Source organism: Chelonia mydas, chromosome 9 (genome assembly GCF_015237465.2).
Source record: "Chelonia mydas isolate rCheMyd1 chromosome 9, rCheMyd1.pri.v2, whole genome shotgun sequence".
NCBI classification, from domain to species: domain Eukaryota; kingdom Metazoa; phylum Chordata; order Testudines; family Cheloniidae; genus Chelonia; species Chelonia mydas.
In genome coordinates this window covers 21,608,494-21,629,389 of record NC_057855.1, presented here as the reverse complement: position 1 = coordinate 21,629,389, position 20,896 = coordinate 21,608,494, and the positions used below count along the sequence as shown (strand labels likewise).

Genomic DNA, 20,896 nt, shown 5'->3' with positions numbered 1-20,896 from the left:
CAAGTTGTCACCTACCACCCTACACTGGAACCTATATGGGGTATCAAACAACTACAACCTGTATTTGATGGCGACCCTATCCTGAAAGAAATCTTTCCTGAACCCCCTCTTGTGGCCCTCAAACAACCCCCCCAACCTCTCCAAGCTCATCATCAGAAACAAGCTCCTAACAGATCAGGACCCACCAACTCAAAGTGGCACCAGACCCTGTCAGAACAACAGATGCAAAACTTCCAGACTTATCTCCACTGCTATAATGATCAACACCCGCCACAACACACCTTTCAAGGTCCATGGGTCCTTGTGACGCATGGCTAGAAAGGGTTAAATATCCTGCCAAATAAATAACCCTCAAAAGACATGTGCGGAGATAATGTTTGTGTTTTTGTGTATTTACATATGTATGGGTAGGGTCAAAAATGTAATCAACACTCCCTGTCTATGCTCTGACTATGTATTCTGATAATTCAGAGGTCAAAAGAACATCCTATTTTTTAAATGAATTGTAAACATGGGATATCTCTGTATTAATCTCTCTCTGAAATGTATAGCAAATAATCTGTGAATGGTGGAGGAACAAGCAAATTGCCTTGTTAATTCTATAGCTAAGTACCGGTGATGGACCTCCTTCAAAGTCATGCTAATTACCTTTTGAACTCCCAACTTGCCAAAAGACATGAAATTGTATGAAAGATCCTTGGGTCCTGATTCTGTCATCTCAGATCTGCTTAGGCTATCAGGGGAAGTTTGAGTCACAAGACTGAGGTCCCAGTTATGCTGGTATGCCCTGAATGATATTTGGACATTGGACTATAACCTATGAACTATTTCTAAAAGAACTTTTTGCAACTACAAAGCTCACCATCTCTGCTATGAATCTGCACCTAAATGAACTGAGCTCATATCTGTATGTATATTGATCTTTTAACCATACCATCTCTCTTTTGTTTTTTAATAAAATTTAGTTTAGTTATTAAGAATTGGCTGTATCATGTATTTGGGTAAGATCTGGAATATTCAATAACCTGGCAGGTAATGTGTCCGATCCTTTGGGATTGGTGGAACCTTTCATTGTAAATGATGAAATAAGATTTATAGAAACGTTCATCATATTTGATGTGGATAGCTGGATGGAGGCCTGAGGCTGGATCACCTTAAGAGAACTGTGTTGTTTGGACTTCTGAGTAACCAGTAAGGTAATAAAAGAAGCTGTTTTATACCGGCTTGGTAAATATCAGTACTGGAATATCCACCATCTTTATGCGGATTGTCTGCCCCATTCTTTGCAGTTCACCCTGACTGAGTGATCATAACTAGCTCCCCACTAGGACCTGGTCACTGGCTATCACAATATGTGCTACTCCCGGGGGAATTCTGTGCCAAAAAATTAAAAATTCTGTACACAATATTTTAAAATTCTGTATACCTTATTTGTCAAAATAATACAATATAATCACAACAGCTTCAATTATTTTGGTAATTTATTTCAAAATATCTGTCAGAAAATATGTCTGTAACAATACAGACGACAAAAAAGATTCCACCAGGAGTAGAGTTAAAGAAACTCCTATGACAACCCAGTTCCTGTTTCTCTGTTATGCTTCTGTCGGTCACCTCAGTCTGGGTGTGTCACATGTGCCAGCTGGGCACATCTTGGGAGAAAACTCTGCCCCCCTCCAGTCTTTTAGTTGATTCTCAGTTTTTCGTTTTGCCCCCATATGATTACCATATTTCAAGTTCCCAAATAGAGGACACTACCAGGAGGAGAAGCTGGGGGGTGGGGGGGTATTGGAGGGGGCATTTGGGACACTAGAGGGTGTGTGTACTGGCAGGGGGCATTTGGGGATGCTGGAGGGGTGTGTGTGTACTGGAAGAGACTATTTGGGTGGTGCTGGAGTGGGCTGCACAGGGCCCTCCCACCCCAGTCCAAACACCCACACCTCCTCCCGTCCCCCCAGGAGCCCAGCTGCAGGCTCCGTTCCATGCAGCTTTGTTACTGTCCCACCAGGCAGAGACAACCCAAACCTGTTGATGGTGGGGGGCTCGATCACCCCCAGAACACCTCGAATCACACCTCCCCGGTAGGCTCCCCCTTACGCTCAGTTTCCCCTCCAGAAAGCAGGAGCTCCTTCCTGCAGATCCCATCTATTCCTCCTGCCTCTCCCCAGCTCCAGGAACTGCCACACAGGGAGGAGGCCTTGCAGCACCATGTGACCAAGCAGGGCTGGCAAACCCAGGAACAGCAGCCCACATGTGCCTCCCACATAGCAAGCTGGGCTCTTCCAAAGCCAGTAGCCCCTAGCAGCAGCCAGTGCCAATTCTGCAGGAAAAAATGAAATTCTGCACACAATTAATGTTCTGCATTGTGCAGTGGCACAGAATTCCCCAGGGAGTAACGTGCTGTACCTCATCCTGTGCACTAAATGCCCCAACAACAACTATGTGGCAGACATGCCAAACCCACCAAAAACACGCAGAAATTGGGCTTGATTTTATCTTAATTAGCTTGTGAGTTGCTTGTTGGCTAGTTTTTGGCCTGTAGCTTGTTGCTTCTTCTTTTTTTTTTTTATCAGCTCCCAGCAAGCCGGGGCAAGTGGGGAAGAGAGTTAGAGGGTGCACAGCGGGCCCACCACAGTTCCAGACTGCACGCCGGGGGATCTAGTCACATAGAATTTTGGGGTTCTTAGGGATTGGCTTGCTTTGAAATGGGGTTACCTTGATTTTTGGCTTATTGTGAAAGTCGGGGTGCTTATTTACCGCATGAAAGTTGGCAACTGTCCTATGTGGGTGAAAACAGACCATCACTATGCTCTCAAATGAACTCAGACAGGAATATGATAAAAGATAAAATCACCTGTGGGTGAAAACTTTTCACAAAGCAAACACTCTAAATCTGACTTATCAGTCCTCATCCTCAAAGGAAACCTGCACAACACTTTCAAAAGACAAGCCTGTGAGCTTAAATTCATAAGTTTGCTAGACACAAAATCATGGTCTTAGTAAAGACACTGGATTTAAGGTTTATTACAAACAATCTGTAATCCATTAACCATTGTTTTTATCCTATGACTACAGGGGTTAAAAGGCCACTTCATCTTGAATGGCCGCTTAGAACAGTGGTTCACAAGCAGGGGTACGTGTACCCCGCGGATTCTCAGAGGTCTTCCAGGGAGCACTCAACTCATCTAGATCAGTGTTGCTCAACCTGGAGGTTGCAGCCCCTGGGGGGGGGGAAGGGGTCCATAGGACAGGTTTAGGGGGGTCACAAGTGCAGAGCTGGCATTAACGGGTGACAAACAGGGCAACTGCCCAGGGCCCCACACCACAGGGGGCTCACACGAAACTAAGTTACATACTTCAGCCCCAGGTGGCAGGGCTTGGGCATCAGACAAGACTCAAAAGTGAAAAAACAGGCTCAAGTATCACACTGAAATGTAAGTACAATATTTATATTCCAATCAATTTATTATATAATTATATGGTAAAAATGAGAAAGTAAGCAATTTTTCAGTAATAGTGTGCTGTGACACTTTTGTATTTTTATGTCTGATTTTGTAGGCAAGTATTTTTACAGGGGGGGTGAAACTTGGGATAGGCAAGACAAATCAGATTCCTGAAAGGGATACAGTAGTCTGGAAAGGTTGAGAACCGCTGGCTTAGAATATGTGCTATCTACTTATGCTAAACTATCCCTTCAACCTTGTATTTAGCTGTGACATTCTGAGTACCTTCCCCAGACCTCAGGAAGAGCTCTGTGTAGCTTGAAAGCTTGTCCCTCTCACCAACAAAAGCTGGTCCAATAAAAAATATTACCTCAATCTTCTCTCTCTTACATCTGTGTTAGGAATATATTCAGAAGTTTTTCACCGTTCAGCTGAACTGGTGTCTATAATATAGGTTACCAGCAGTCTCCCTTCATTAAGGGACCCTATGTTGCTAACAGCAGTTCACCTGAATGATAGGGTTGCCAGTGCCGAGTATATGGGGACAATTACCTCCCTGTGTTTTATGTACAAGACTCCTGTTAATACACCCCAGAATATTATCCTTTTTTGCAACAGGATCACACTGTTGACTCATATTCAATTTGTGATCTATTATAACCCCATCCTTTTCAGCAGTACTACCACCTAGCTAGTTATTCCCCATTTTATAGTTGTGCATTTGATTTCTCCTTCCAAAGTGAAGTATTCTGGACTTTATTGACTTTCATCTTGTTCAACTCAATTCGTTAAGGTCATTTTGAATTCTAATCCTGTCCTTTGCAACCTCTTCCACCTTGGTGTCATCTGCAAATGTTATCAGCATATTCTCCACTCCATTACCCAAGTCATTAATGATAATACTGAATAGTACTGGATCCAGAACTGACCCCCCTGCAGGGACATACCCTTCCAGTTTGACAGCAAACCACTGATAACTATTCTGAGTAAGCTCTTGCAATCAGTTGTGGCCCTAGTTTACAGTAATTTCCTGTAGATGCCATTTCCCTAGTTCGTTTATGAGAATGTTACGTGGAACGGTGCCAAAAACCTTACTAAAATCTAGATATATCACGTCTGCTGCTTCCCCTCTATGCACCAAGCCAGTAACTCTGTTAAGAAAAGGAAATTAGGTTGGTTTGGCATGATTTGTTCTTGATAAATCCATGCTGGCTATTCCTTGTAATCCTATTGTCCTTTAGGTGCTTACAAATTGATTTATTAATAATTTGTTTCAGTATATTTCTGAGATACGTCAGTTAGTCCCTTATGCCCTACGATGAATTTCATCAAGCCCTGCTGATTTGAATACATTTAAGTTATCTAATATTCTTTAGCCGGTTCTTTCCCTATTTTGGCTTATGTTCCTTCCCCCTTGTTGATATTAATTGTGTGAAGTATCTAGTTCCATTAGCCTTTTTAGTGCAGACTGAAACAAAATAGGTATTAAACACCTGAGCCTTCCTGAAGTAAAAAGAAAAGGAGAACTTGTGGCATCTTAGAGACTAACCAATTTATTTGAGCATAAGCTTTCGTGAGCTACAGCTCACTGCATCGTATGCATCCGATGAAGTGAGCTGTAGCTCACGAAAGCTTATGCTCAAATAAATTGGTTAGTCTCTAAGGTGCCACAAGTAATCCTTTTCTTTTTGCGAATACAGACTAACACGGCTGTTACTCTGAAACTTCTTGGAAGTAATCAGTTATTAGCTCTCCTTCCCTGCTAATTAGAGGACCTACACTTTCCTTCATCTTTCTCTTCCTCCTAATGTATTTAAAGAACCTCTTCCTATTGCCTTTTATGTCGCTTGCTAGCTGTAAACTCATTTTGTGCCTTAGCCTTTCTGATTTTGCCCCATACATGCTTATGCTATTCTTTTGTACTCCTCCTTAACAATTCATCCATGTTTCCACATTTTGTAGGATTCCTTTTTGATTTTCAGGTCGTTAAAGAGCTCCTGATCTAGCCATATTGGCATCTTACTTTCCTTAGCATTGGGATAGTTTGCAGTTTTGCTTTTAATATTATCTCCTTGAGAAACCATCAGTACTCCTGAACTCCTTTTTTCCTTAGATTTTCTTCTTTTGGGCCCTTACCTACCAGTTCTCTGAGTTTGTTAAAGTCTGCTTTTTTGAAGTCCATTGTCCTTATTCTGCTGCTCTGACTCCTTCCTTACCTTAGGATCATGAAATCTATCATGTCATGATCACTTTCACCTAAACTGTCTTCCACCTTCAGGTTTACTACCAATTCTTCTCTTTTGATCCAAATTAAGTCTAAAATGGCTTTGCCCCAGTTTCTTCCTCCAATTTCTGTAATAAAAAGTTGTTCCTAATATATTCCAAGAACTTATTTTAAATTTCATTTGACCATATTACTTTTCCAATTACTACCTGGTCTGATGGAGTACAGTGTTCAATTCTGACTGCCACACTTTAGGAAAGATATGGATAAATTGGAGAGTCCAGAGGAGAGCAACAAAAATGATCAAAGGTTTAGAAAACCTGACCTATGAAGAAAGATTACATGTGGGCATGTGTAGTGAGGGAGGATCTGATAACAGTCTTCCAATAAGTTGATGGGTTGTATAAAAAGGTCTGTGATCAATTGTTCTCCATGTCCACTGAAGGTAGAGCAAGAAATAGTGGGCTTAATCTGCAGCAAGGGAGATTTAGGTTAGATATTAGGAAAAACTGTGTAACTACAAGGGTAGTTAAACTCTGGAATAGGCTTCCAAGGGAAGTTGTGGAACTGTCATCATTGGAGGTTTTTAAGAATAAGTCAGACAAACACTTGTCTAGGTTTACTTGTTCCTGCCTCAGTGCAGGAGGCTGGACTTTGTGACTATTGGAGGTCCCTTCCAGCCATAAATTTCTATGATTCTCTGAATTAATGTTAGGCACAGTGAGAAAGTTTTCAAAACTATTCTTAGTGTAGATAAGGCCATACAATCTTTCACGATAGGGAAGACCTACATTTCTGTTGTAAAAAGCAAGGGGATAAAGGAGCAGACAGATGGTCATATTCATTTTCAGGTCACCTTTAAGCAAAAAGGTAATAAAGCCTATTCTCAAAAAGCTTGGCTCAGTCTCATCTCTTAATAACATATTCCCTATTTCACATTCATTAAAACTAGTGGAGCTTTGCCTCAAAGAGTTTCCCACAGTGCTGGTATCACTTGTGATACTTTTCAGCAAAAAGAAAAGGAGTACTTGTGGCACCTTAGAGACTAACCAATTTATTTGAGCATGAGCTTTCGTGAGCTACAGCTCACTTCATCGGATGCATACTGTGGAAACTGCAGAAGACATTATATGCACAGAGACCATGAAACAATACCTCCTCCCACCCCACTCTCCTGCTGGTAATAGCTTATCTAAAGTGATCATCAAGTTGGGCCATTTCCAGCACAAATCCAGGTTTTCTCACCCTCCACCCCCCCACACACAAACTCACTCTCCTGCTGGTAATAGCCCATCCAAAGGTTTCAGAGTAACAGCCGTGTTAGTCTGTATTCGCAAAAAGAAAAGGAGTGCTTGTGGCACCTTAGAGACTAACCAATTTATTTGAGCATGAGCTTTTGTGAGCTACAGCTCACTTCATCGGATGCATACTGTGGAAATTGCAGAAGACATTATCATACACATTGTGAAGAGAGTGGTCACTTTGGATGGGCTATTACCAGCAAGAGAGTGAGTTTGTCTGTGGGGGGGCAGAGGGTGAGAAAACCTGGATTTGTGCTGGAAATGGCCCATCTTGATGATCACTTTAGATAAGCTATTACCAGCAGGAGAATGGGGTGGGAGGAGGTATTGTTTCATGGTGTCTGTGTATATAATAATGTCTTCTGCAATTTCCACAGTATGCATCCGATGAAGTGAGCTGTAGCTCACGAAAGCTCATGCTCAAATAAATTGGTTAGTCTCTAAGGTGCCACAAGTACTCCTTTTCTTTTTAGCCCATCCAAAGTGACCACTCTCTTCACAATGTGTATGATAATCAAGGTGGGCCATTTCCTGCACAAATTCAGGTTCTCTCACCCCCTCACCCCCCTCCAAAAACCACACACACAAACTCACTCTCCTGCTGGTAATAGCCTATCCAAAGTGACCACTCTCCCTACAATGTGCATGGTAATCAAGCTGGGCCATTTCCAGCACAAATCCAGGTTTTCTCACCCCCCCACCCCCATACACACACAAACTCACTCTCCTGCTGGTAATCGCCTATCTAAAGTGACCACTCTCCTTACAACGTGCATGAAAATCAAGGTGGGCCATTTCCAGCACAAATACAGGTTTTCTCACCCCCCCCCCCACCTTTTTTCTCAAAAACACACACACAAACTCACTCTCCTGCTGGTAATAGCTCATCCAAAGTGAGATGCCAAGCAAGATGCCAAGCACCAGCAGCTCATATCGCTTCCAGTGAATCAAATTAACTTGTGTATAAATTGACTATTTTTGTTCTTAGTCTCCTTTCCTTAACCTTAAATTGTGTCCTTAAGGGTGTCCTTAAATTGTGAGCTCTGCAGAGAAGCCACAATCTTTCTTCAGTGTTTGAAATGTACTTAGTACATAATGGGTGCTACCATAAATAAATAAGAATTTGAATTTAGAGTCCTGGGCTAAACAAAGAAGGTGGAACTTTAAAATTGTTTCAACAACTAACAAAATAGTAACAAAGTAGAACTGGCGGATATAGTGTTATTTAGACTTTTTCTAAGACCTTCTGATAAGAGTACATCACCAGATATTGTTAAGGAAACTTGCTAACTATGAAGCAAGAGATAGTGAAATCAAAATACATTAGTGGGTACACCAGGAATCAGGGTACTGGTAGGACAGGGGCTAGATTCACAAGGGACTTAAGCCACTACTGACCTCCTCATGTGCACAAATCCAACATTTAGGTACCACTGACATTCACAAAACCACTGCTCAGCTGCCACCTAACCCTATAGGCACGTAAGTTTCTGCTGGTGGGCATGCACAAAACTGCCTACATCCTGATGACAAGCTACTTGGTGCCCTAGCTCATGCCTAAACCCCAACAGGATTCTCAGACTGGGCATCATCTCCCCTGTGTGTGCACCCCATTGTACCCAATAGCCCAGTGTCCACATCCCAGGTGACGGCCCTAACCACTGAGCTACAGAGTTATAAAAATAGCAAGGAAGTATCTATCACACAGTAAATATGTATACAGAATGGAACAGCTTCAACATGAGATTTCAGGGAGCCCAACCAGAGAATACCTAATAGCCTGGTGGCGAGGGCACTCTCCTGGGAGACCTGGGTTCCACTCCCTGCTCCAAATCCAACAGAGTGGGGATTTTAAGACGAGTCTCCCCACTCCCAGGCAAGTGACTTAACCACTGAGCTACTGGCTATAATAGGGTGGTGTTCTCTCACTATTCCCTGCCCCACCCCCAAAACAAGGCTAATATGGAATGGATGCCTAACTCCAAGAAAAAGTCCATGGCTGTGAATCCTGAGCACAGACAGCCACCTCCCTCCAGCCTCTCAGTCAGGTAGCTAAGGCCAGATCAATGGAAATCCAGTATTTAAGCCCCACTTTCTCCTCTGCTTTTCACTTCAGGCCAGTTTAGTCAGCTTCCTTCTTGCTGGCTTCTCTGAATTCCTTTCTTAGGCTATGTTTATACTGTGCACCTTGCAATGGCATGGCTGTGCTGCTGCAGTCATGCAACTGTAAGATAAGCAGTGTAGCCGCTGTTTGTCACCAGCAGAGAGCTCTCCTGAGGACAAAATAAAACCACCCCCAACGAGGGGCGGTAGCTTCATCTACAGGAGAGTGGCTCCTGCTGACGAAGCACTGTCCACACCAGGGCCATCCCTAGGCATACGCGGCTGAGTAGGGCACCCGAAAATTTGGGGCACCATTCCCCTTGCTGGCTACAGCTGGAATCCTCTTTTCTCCAGCCTCTCCCCCGCGCTGGGCCGACAGGCTTCTCCCCACCCTTTCCCTCACTTGCTCACTCCTCAGCCAGTCAGCTGAGGGCCCCAGCCTCCAGAGTCCGACCCAGCCTTGGGGAGCCTAGGGCAGCACAGACCCAGCCCACCGCTGCCTGGAGCAGAGTTCCTCCCTGGACACTGTCTGCCTGTGCGGCTTGGTCTCCAGCGGGGCCAGGACAAGAGGAGCAAAACTTCCACGTGAGTGGGGGGGGCTCAAAGTGACAGTGCGCTCACTGTCTCTCACACTTCCCTAACACACACACAGACTGGCTCTCACACCCACATACACTCTGCCTCTCACGAGTCACAGTCCCCCAATACAGATTGTCTCACAGTCTCACACTTCCCAACACACACTCTGTCACATAGTCACACATACACAGTCTCTCTCACACACACGTTCTCGTATTATTGCTGTTATTACTGCTTGGTATGTCCTTTCAAAACGCTCGTGATGAGCCAGGAGTTGCTAGGGGCTGCAGGAGGGTCAAGGGCTCTGGCAAGATGCAGCCTCCATGTGACAGCACGAAGCCTGTCTTGAGTCACTGCCACAGCATCTGCTGTGTAGGAAGCTCAGTGTGTGTCAGCAATTGGGAGTGGGGGGGGGGGGGGAGAGATTCTTAGGGTCCGTGGGTGGGGGTGATGGCTGTGCCCCCTTGACACACTGGGGTCAGCAGCGCCGCTGGGGACCACTTTCAATGGAGCATAAGGGCATCAGTTTAATAATACTGCGTAGGGCACCATAAATCCTAAGGATGGCCCTGGGCCACACTGGCACTTTTCGTCGTTGAAACTTTTGTCATTCGGGATTGTTTTTTGTTTTGTTTTTTCACACCCCTGAGCAACAAAAGTTTTAACAATGAAAGTACAACGTAGACATAGCCTTAACCACACAACTGTTCCCTATTTGCCTGGGCACCCACCTCAAGGCTGTGAATTCCATAGAAAGGCAGGATACTTAGGGGTTAGGCATTGCAATGCTCAGCATTGCAATAACTAAGTCTCTTTGTGAATCCAGCTCCTGCCGTTTAATGTCTGTATTAATAACCTGGAAGAAGGGGTGAATAATGAAATGACATGATTTGCTGAAAGATACAAATATAGAATAGTAGAAAATAAGAATCAGGACATCCCTCATCTCTGGGAAATAGTGCAGAATCAGGCAGCCTTATAAGGACCCCTCTAATTCTATGCAGTGTTGTTGTAGCCATGTCAGTCCTAGGATATTAGGGACACAACATGGGTGAAGTAATATCTTTTAAGTTGGTCCAATAACAATATGACCTCAACCACCTTGTCCCCCACAAGTCCTAATTTTTTCCACACAAAGGATATTCCTGCTTGGGGAGAACACACTGCTGGAGCCTGTGCTGAGCACAACCCTTAGCTCCAACCTGCTCAACAATCAGCTGGCCTGGGATAGCTCAGTCAAAGGAGAGCAGCAGACCCTGACTCCCTGAGCTTTCTTGTCCAACCAGTGGTCTCAGTAGCTCCAGCTGAAGAAAGAAAAGGATCCAAACACACTGACTAGGAAGCATCAGCCCTTCTCAACCACAACTCTTCTCCCCCTCAGAACTGGTGCATTTTAGGAGGACTACTAAAAAGCCTGACCGCCCTTACTCAATATAAGATGTCACAGCAGCATCAAATGAACTGCTCGGGTCAGTAGTTTGTGAAGCACTTTCTTATTAATAGTACTACAGGAATATAAGGTACAATTAAATCCTTTTTGTAATTAAAAAGGGAGGGGAAACCGGACATACCCACTGTGAAGGGTAGAGGCAGCAGAAGTATCACTTACCAGCAAAAAGAAAAGGAGTACTTGTGGCACCTTAGAGACTAACCAATTTATTTGAGCATAAGCTTTCCTGAGCTACAGCTCACTTCATCGGATGTTGTGGTTTTCTGTCCCAGTTCAACTGTGACTTTAGCAAGAAACACTTTCAATGTACACAACGCCTTCCAGCCAAAAACCTCAAGACACCTTTATAAACATTCAGCATGTTTATTAGGACAAGTTACTTTAATTCAGACATTTTACACCAGCCCCTCCTGTGAAGGAGCCATTATCCCCACAGACACGGAGAGGGCAAGCGACGCGCCCTGCAGCGCCTGGAGACCACACGGCGGGAGTCCGGCCAGCAGCACCCGGAGAAGAAGGGGCGGCAGCTGACCCTCACCAGACAACTACACCGCGCTGCCAGGGCACAGGTACCCCGTCTAAGGCCCGTCTTTAGCTAGCCCCCGCTAGAGCAATGGGGGTAGGGGCTACTGCCCGCAGCCTGACCAGTGCCTTCCCCTTTAAGGGCCCCACAATCCGCAATGCTTTAGTCCTGCCCGTCCGTTAATCCCCTCACAAACGCCAGGCCCCACAGGCCCGTCCACCAGCCCCCGCTCAGCTTCCCCATGCCCCTCCCCCCGTGGTTTGCAGGGAAACTCACCTCGCCCGCACAAGATTCCCCTCAGGCAGCCACTGACACCCTCCCTACTAGGTTTCCCAGCCCGCTACTAGCCCCTAAACCCCGCCCCCATCCCCGTCCTATCAGAGGCTCCCTCGGGGAAGGAGGAGAGGAAGGAAGGCAAAGACGCTACGCAACCCATGTCGCGCATGCGCCGCTGAGACCCTGCAGCCAACCGATGGCCGCAGAACATTCAGTTCTAAAGTAAAGCTGAGGCGACTGGCTGGGTTTGAACGGTTACTACTTTCAAACTAACACCACCCCCAGCAAACGGCCGTTAAGGGCTATTTAGCTTAAGCTGCGCCAGAGCTGTAGTCACACAGCTCTCCTGCCCTGAGGGGAGTCTTCCCATCTGCCCAACGCATTTAGGCCTGGTCTACACTAAAAAATTAGGTGGGTGGGAAAATCCACACCCCTGAGTGGTGTGGGAAGCCAATCTAAATCCCTTGTGGACAGCACCAGGTTGATGGAAGAATTATTCTATGGACCTAGTTACTGCTTCCAGGGGAGATGGATTATCTGTGCCAGTGGGAAGACCCCCTCCTGTCCCATAGGTGGTGTCTGTACTGAAGCATGATAGTGGCATAGCTGTGCTGCTATAGCATTTTAAGTGTAGATATACTGGATTGACTAAAGTCAGTGTGCGCATCTCACATGTTCTTGCTTGGACCCAGGGGTGTGAAATCTTGGCTCTGTTAAGGTCAATGGCAAAGCTGGCTACTCATTTCAGTGGGGCCAGGTTTTTATCCAAGATTTACATTTCTTCTAGCTCTAGATTGGACTCACAGGTGCCCCCCAGGTGCAGTTTCCCTGGCTTGCCCTGGGTGTAGGATGACCAGATAGCAAGGGTGAAAAATTGGGACGGGGGTGGAGGGTAACAGGCTCCTGTATAAGAAAAAGCCCCAACTATCAGGACTGTCCTTATTAAATCAGGACATCTGGTCACCCTACCTGAGTGATAGGAGATGTCCATCAGGCACAGATTCCCTGGCCACTGTGAGGGCTTGGAAATGCAGGGGACAATAAGTCAATTGCCTTGTCAATGCAAAAAAGTTTAGGCACTAGTACTGTTCCACACTAGTACTGTTCCACCAGTAGTAGCAACAATGGAAGTTGTACTAGCTGGCCAGAAAATTACATGACTGGTGATAAAAATATTTGCACCCAGTCTATCCTAGTGCTCCTTTCATTTTCATTGCTAGCGTAAGGGGACTGTTGCCCCCTTATTAACATTCAGTGGGGGTGTTTTGATTGGCTAGCTCCCAGTACTAAAAGGGGAAGGGTCTATGGGAAATCAGGACCCTGAGACTGATAGTTCCCAGGAACAGTGGGGAGAGGCCAATGCTCCAGGTCAGCCTGAATGACAGGGCGGGCAGGCTAATCAGGGAGTCAGGAGGCCAGGGAGGTCCCATCCTCCATGTGAGCTGGATTTGCCTGGATCAGACAGAGTTGGGCCGAGCTAAGGAGAAAGCAGGGGTCCAAGCTGAGTTGGGGAGCAGAGCTGTGCCAGATCCAGAGATAGCAGACCCTGTCCTGGGAACAGAGCTGCAGCCCCAAAGCCAGAGACACAGAGTGAGCAGACTTGCCCTGGGAGGAGAGCTGCTGGGGCCAGGGCCAGAGGGGCAGCCCACGGGGCAGGTCAGTGCTGGGAGCAGAGTCACGGAGCCAGCCTGCAGAGCGGACCTGTCCTGGGAGCGGAGCTGTAGCAACCAGAGGCAGAGGGGCCAGAGAAGCAGCCCAGGGAGCTGGAGGCAGAGCAGCAGCAGCCATGCTGAGACAGAGTGGTAGAACTGGGGCTGGAGCAGTCTGGAGCTGGGTGTGGTGAGCAGCTGGGGAGAGCGAGGGGGACCCTGGGCAGCGGGCCCAGCACAGGGAGACACCTCAGCCAGGAGGCTCTGCAAGCCAGGCTTGGATCGTAACCCTGACAGGGCGGGGACAATGCTGGGAAGAAGGGTCCTGCCACCTAGAGCCTGAGAGCGTGTGGCCACCACCAGAGCAAGTGTCCAACCCACAGCATCCCTACAGCACAGCCAGGGCCTGAGAAGAAGGCCTGGGACTTACAAGGAACAGACTGTGAACTGCCCGGACATTCCAGAGACACTGTTTGTGATGTTCCCTGCCACAGAGCGGGTTGATGTGTTTCCTTTAACCTTTCCCATTTTTCGTTATTCTTTTTAAAATTAATTGTTGATTAAATAACTTGCATTTGCTTTAACTTGTATGTAATGGTCCGTGGGTCAGAGGAGTGCCCAGTGAAGAGAGAGTACCCCGGAGTGGGGACACCCTACCCCCTGTCCTAGGTGACCACAGCAGGGTTGGGGGTTGAGCCCCCCAGGAATCCTGGGCCCAGCCTTGTTGGGGTTACGAGGACTCTGCCAGACAGGAGAGTGGAAGGGGAGTCCTCAAGGGCAGGGAGACCACTGGGTAAAGGAAGTGGGAGCGAGGACTAAGATGCTTTCGCTAGCCCACTTCACCGGGGTAGTGCAGAAGCCAGGAAAGATCCCCACAAAAGCAGGGCTATTCCCCCGCTTACACTAGCACTCGTGGAGCTACACCAGGGGTAGCTCAATAAAAAAAATTCCTTCCAACTGGTGTTCAGAAGAGTGCTACAAGACACATATATAACCTCATGAGCAGAGGATGGGGAGGATACCCTGCCACATTATGACTAGCAAAATAATAATAATAATAATAAAATCTCAAAGAGGCAGAGGTTCACAGATTTGCAAACCTAAAAATCTGTGCTGAGGTTGTTTATGCTTTAAACCACCTCAGCACATACCAGGTTCATGAACATTAAAAAGTTAACTGCAAAGGAACACTGAAGCCCATTAACCTGATTGTGTGCCAGCCAGTATCACTGACTAAAGGTGCAGTCACACCTAAACAGCTAAACATTAACCTTGCTCTTTTAAGCTAAACAGAGTCATGTCACTGGCTCCATATCTGCTGTTACATAACAGATAACAAAACTCCAGTGGGGCATGGTGCTGGCACATAGGGTCTGAGGTATGTGGTATGATTTTTCAGAATCTCTTTTGAGAATAGTCGTGTAGGTGAAATAGGTGGTACTTATTATGCTATTTCTATGCATGTATATTCATCTTGGTATCTGAAGTTTTGAATATTAGCTATGTTTATACATGTTTGCTCCTGTGGTAACACCCACAAGGTATTTACCCAGCACATGAAGGGACAAGTCAAGTTGAATGGAACATTAAGGAACACTTAGCTCACAATGGACGCTGGAAAACGCCTGTCTACACTTAATGGACTTTTTGTGAATGTTCTAACTAGAATATGGGTGGGGGTGATGGACATGTAACTTGCCCATGTGACTCCAAACACCATCTTTCACAGTAAGAACAGATTTCCCTTTACTTGGCACTTGGCAGAAGCTAAAAGGCCCTGGTCTGGAAATATATCCATGTTGCCTCTTTCCTGCTCCAGCCTCTGGACTACGAACATATACTATTGGGAGCATTCTAACCAAGGGACTGAGGACTTTAAGGTAATCCGGAGCTTCATATTTTCTTGATCCTTTGCAGCTGGACTTATGAGTTGGATATGGTACAGAGACTGTTCTAGCCTTACTGATTGCTGATTTCTTCCTTGCAATGGACAAAGATCGGATGTCTGCTGACTTTTTCACATGAGTCAGGGGCCTTTGATAGCTGTGGTATAAGCAACATAGCCCTTGCTTGAGTGGTTTTGTTCTTTCCTCTCCAAATATCAAAGCCTGTTCCCATTTAGCTCAATAGCAAAACTCCTTTTGATCTCAATGGGAACAGGATTTGGCCCCAAGAGATCAGAGAATGTGATTTTGATCAATTGCTTATCTGTCCAGAGACAGTTCTCATGCATGTTCTGCCAGGCTGATTTTGATTGCTCCTCCTGTATGTCATGCTGAGGAAAATAATAAAACAATTTGGGCTGTAGTTCTTTCAAGATGTATATGGCACACACAGTTCTATGCCTCTTTTCCATCAAACCCAGATGGCACAGCATCTTTGCTTTCCTAGTGCCTGGTGGAGAGCAATACTTAGATAAAGGCAAGCTGGCAGAAGCTTAGTTTGGATGTAAGGGAGGCATTGATAGTGTGTTAAGGGAAATGGGGTAATTGTCCTTCCTATCCTCCTTTCATTTAAGAAGTTTTCAGTTTGGGGTGCTGCTGGATCCTCAATGACACCTGAAAGTACAGTTGGCACCAGGGGCCCAAAGCATCATTTTACAACTACATCTGTTTAACATCTGTTTCTTCTTTTTATCCAGAGACGCATTTACAGTGAAACACAAGGTGCCCTGGCACGGGGCCTGGACCCTGGAAAATAATACACATACCGCCCCCACCCCCAGTCCCCTGCTGTGAGCCACTCAGGGAGGAGGGCTGGGGTGGGGCAGGGAGCACCCCCATGCCCCCAGTCCTGACTCCCAAATCCCCCTCACACACCTCCTGCCCTCCTTGACTCCTGCACCCCCCTCACACACCCCCAGCCTGAGCACCAAACAGGAGCTCCTGCACCCCATCCCCCCCCGACATTCACACCTGCACCCCTTGCACCAAATAGGAGCTACCCCAGGTAAGTGCTCCACACCCTAACCTCCTACCCCAACCCTGAGCCCGCTCCTGCACCCTAACTCCTGGCCAGACTCTGCACCCCAACCTGCTCCTGTACCCTCTCTCCCAGACCCTGCATCCCCAACCCTAACTCCTGCACCACCCTCACACACCCCCTGCCCCCCCAGCCACGACTCCTGCACCCCCTCAACCTCCCCCGCCACCAGTGCTCCCTGACTCCTGCACCCCCTCACACACTCCCAGCCCTGACTCCTGCACCCCTCACACCAAACAGCAGCTACCCCAGGTAAGCACTCCACACCCCAACCCCTGTCCCAGCCCTGAGTCCATTCCCACACCCTAACTCCTGGCCAGACCCTACATCCCAACTCTCAGCCTGTTCCTGCACCTAACTTCCTCCCAGACCCTGCTCCCCCCAGCCCTGATCCCCCTACCGCACCATAAGTCTTCGCCAGACCCTGCACCCTAAAACTTTTTTACGTTTTTTTTTTTATAAAGTGCTCTTATCCAAAGCGCTGTACAACAGTTAGCTAACGGTACAAACAATATTTGGAAAGATCATGAAATGGTCCGCTGAGACTCTCAGCGATTTTCAAATGGTCTGTGGAAAAGTTAGACAGACTACAAAAACAACCAAGGAACCGCACTTTATTTTCATTTACTTCCTATTACTTACTGGAGGAGGAGGAAGAAAAAAGAATGAAAAACGGGGGGGAGGGGAATAAGAGAGAATGTTCTTTTCCTTGGCTGGATCTCAAGGAGGGGCCCCTAAAAATGAAGCTGAGCCCCTCAAACAGCCAGGCGTGGCCCCACCCACACTCCGCCCACAGGGCCCCGCTTTGGGGGGGCTGGGGGCTCTGGGTTCCGGGGCGCGGAAGGGGCGGGGCTAGCCTCCCCCAGCCGCCGGGTCAGGGGCCGCCCAGGACTGCCACAGCCCTTTCACTGTGCCCGGGCCACAGCTCCCCCTGCCGTAGTGGCGCGGACTGCGCTGCCCGGTGTCCCGTTATTTCACAGGCTGTGGGAGCCGCGCAGCACGGCGGGTTGCGGAATTGACTCCCCTTCCCTCGTCCCGGACTCCGAGCACTGCCGCCATGGAAGCGGGGGAGGCGGCACACGGCAAGCCGATCTCTGAAGATCGGCGTCGGCTGATCCCGGCAGCAGGCAGAAGACGACAGGGCAGTCTGGCCGCAGCCGTGGCCCAATGCTTAGCCCTCGGCGTGATGTGCACGGCCGGGGCCTACCCCAGCTGGGTCCTAGTGACGAGCGGCGACGGGAGGAACCAGTCGGTACTAGGGGTGGTCTGGGCCGTGCACCCGAGAGATCCTGCTCCTGACTCCCCGCTCCTGGGTCGGGCCGGAGGCGCCCTGATGGCTTCTATAGCTGTCTGCTGCGTCCTGGCCATCCTGAGCGGCTACGGGGCCTTGGTGCTGGACTTCCTGGGGCTGCGGCGGGGCGGAGTGGCCGCTCCCCTCCTGCATGGCTTGGCCACCCTGCTCGCTGCTGGCGCCGCGGCGCTGTGCTCCTGCCTCTTCCAGTTAGTACGGAGCAGACTGCGAACTGAGAAGGAACTGCAGCACCGTGGCTTCTCCTCGACCCCTGGCCAAAGCTTCTTCCTCTCCATACTGGCCTGCGCCTTAGCGGCCACTGCGACCGGCCTCAGCTGCAGCGCCTCAGCCCGTGTGGGACCTGCCGCAGGTCTCTCCCCTCCTGGGATGGCGCGGAGGAGGAAAAGACCGAGCTTCCTCAAGCAGGAGGGAGAAGGGGCTAGTGACACAGAGAACAGCCTCCCCGCATCGGAGGGGGAGGCTGACCCCCGAAATGAGAAGGTGGTGGCCTTGGTACAGGGGGAAGCGGAACCCGGGATGGCAGGCAGTCTCTGCTTCATACATGAAGAGATTGAACCCCGACTGGCAGGGAGTTTCCCCATCATACAGGGGGAGATTGAACCCCGACTGGCAGGGAGCCTCCTTTTCATAAGGGGAGAAACTGACCCAAATGGAGGCGGGTCTCCCTTTCATACAGGCAGAGACTGAGCCCCAAATAGAAGAGGATTTCCCCTTCATACAGGGCAACACTAAATTCCAAGTGGCAGGGAGTCTCCCATTTGTACAGGGAGAGACTGAATCCCAAATGGTAGAAGACTGCTCTTCATACAACCAGTGACTGACTCTCACTCCAGGAAAATCCCTGTTTCACTGCAGCAAGAGACTGATCACCCTCCCCCCTGAGAGGGACACTACTCAGCCTCCTTTCCACACTACAATAAGAGACTGATGCAGCAAAATGCTGCCTCACCCGCTGGCAAATAACTTCCCAAATGAGAAAGTATCCCCTGCCCTAGGAAAATCTATCTTGTCAAAAGGAGAGACTTCCAACAAAGCATCCTTCAAGTAATTCCCTGGAATGGAGAGATCAGGAGGTGACAAACCAGAATCCTTCCTCACCAGAAAGGAAGACTTCCACCAAAGTGCCTTAAAACTGATCCTCAAAAGGATTACAGCTCTCCAGGAGCTATGCAGCAAAACCATAAAACAGCATCTTTAAAAACTGCCTTAAAACTACTACTAAAAATAAGGGAATGGTCCTCCATAGGAGTGACACTGCCAAGTTTAATTTAGATTTGCAAGTCCTCAAGTGGTTAATGAGGATTTGGGCTTCCACAAGCCTTCCACTGTGTTCCTGCTATTGAACTGGGCAACTCTGCATCTTGTTGAATGTTGTAACAGTGTTAAGAGTATTTTAAGGATTTGTCTTAGCTATGTGTGTGTGTATGTGTGTATATACATATATATATACACACACACACACGTGTGTGTACACACAATAAAACTTTATTTTCTCTCTTTTATAGTCTTACACATATCACAGTTTTAAGATTTCTTTTAAAATATACCATACTAACTAAAGAGTGAACAGAAGCTTACCTGAGAGATAGATACATTAGTAAGCTTTTTATACAGCAACAGATTATTCAAACTCTACTTAAGGCTGAAATTTAAGTAACAGAATAGTTTCTTTCCAAAACATTTTGTAATAAAAAGTCCCCTTATAGATAAGTGGGCTGAATTCTGGCCCCATTGAAATCAATGTGGCTCACAATTTGCATAGCTCTTTTAGAAGGCCAACCACAATAGCATAATTAATTAATTAAAGAGCGTTCATAATAATAACAAAGCATTAGGTATTTCTGACTTTTTATATAGCATTATGTAGACAGGTAGTTTTCATTTAAAAAATTACAAAATCTAATGTAAATATTTTTAGCATTTTTTAAAAAATCAGTTAAAATAGTTTGCTTGGAATTTAAAATCAGTATTACTCTGCATTGTCTGAAATCCAATAAGTGCAACATTGAACTAATACATGACAACCAAAAAGTGAAAATTACTAACGTTTTCATTATGTATGATTTAATTGTAGAGCTGATAGGAAATTTTACAGCAAAACTTTTTTTTCCACAGAAAATGAATTTTAGATGAAGGAGAATGGTTTAAAGTGTTCACATTTTTGATAAACTCAAAGTGAAAATTTTGGGGAATCAGAACATTTTCAATTTTGGATTTCTGACAATACAAGATAGCCTGTATGCTATTGTAAAAAGTAGCGTCCAGTAAATCTGTTCTTGCTAATACCTTAAAAAAAAATACAAAACTTCCCTGGCTAGAGAAGTTGTGGCCATCAACTTTGATATCAATGGAAGTGAGTACCTCATAGAATGAGCAGGTCCACGCTCTTTAAAGTCAGTGGGAGTTTTGTAATTGATTTCAGCAGGAACAGGTCCATTATCAGAAACTAGAAGGTAAGCAAGATGAGACTCAGATGCTAACTCAAATACTACAACTTACATAACAACATGGGAGGGCATGTGAACCCCGTTGGGGGAGGCTTAGCCCCAGCCCCACCCTTCTGCATGAGGCCCTGCCCCTCCCCCAACCAGAGACCCCACTGTGGCCACCTGAGGCTGCCTGAGCACCCCCAGCCTTGGAGTGCTTGGTAGGTGGTGCGGTCCCAGCGCCTCCAGCCCTGGAGCGTCAGATGGTGCAAGCACTGGCCCCAGCCACTCCAAGTCCTAGCCACAGGCTGCCCTAGTCTTGAGGCGGGGTGGGGGTGGGAAGGGGGAAGAGTGGGAAGCTGGAGGGGGCCAGGCTGTTTGGAGAGGCTTAGCCTCCCCTGGCCTGTGATACCCACCACCCATGAACAACAAATTAAAATCGTGTATTTGCTAATTAATATTGTAAATTCTGCCATGAGTTTAGACACTTGCAGCTCAACTGACTTTAAGGGGAAGTTGTCTGATTAAGAGTTCAGGTTTGGACCTATAATGTAATTCACCTTAATGCCAGATGATCTGATTCTCAGTCAAAATACTTCATCAGATACATTAAGTTATTCCAGAAAAG

At 47.0% G+C, this 20,896-nt stretch overlaps 2 protein-coding genes across 2 annotated transcripts in view; one reads left to right on the top strand and one right to left on the bottom strand.

Annotated features, from left to right (window-relative positions):
• The window catches only part of TRIM59 (tripartite motif containing 59), a 98,027-nt gene extending 86,059 nt beyond the window's left edge, over positions 1–11,968 (bottom strand). Inside the window, exon 1 of the transcript XR_006283718.1 lies at positions 11,900–11,968. The gene's annotated coding sequence lies outside the window, so the exon portion shown is untranslated. The remainder of the gene's footprint in view (positions 1–11,899) is intronic.
• A 5,486-nt stretch (positions 11,969–17,454) lies between these two features.
• Positions 17,455–19,756, top strand: LOC119567095 (transmembrane protein 127). Its single transcript, XM_037909233.2, has one exon. The coding sequence runs from the start codon at positions 17,588–17,590 to the stop codon at positions 18,527–18,529; it is 942 nt and encodes a 313-aa protein (XP_037765161.1). The 5' UTR covers positions 17,455–17,587; the 3' UTR covers positions 18,530–19,756.
• Positions 19,757–20,896: the final 1,140 nt, after the last annotated feature.

Excerpts from the sequence above, each read along its gene's own strand:
- LOC119567095 (XM_037909233.2), top strand. The coding sequence starts at position 17,588 with ATGGAAGCGGGGGAGGCGGCACACGGCAAGCCGATCTCTGAAGATCGG.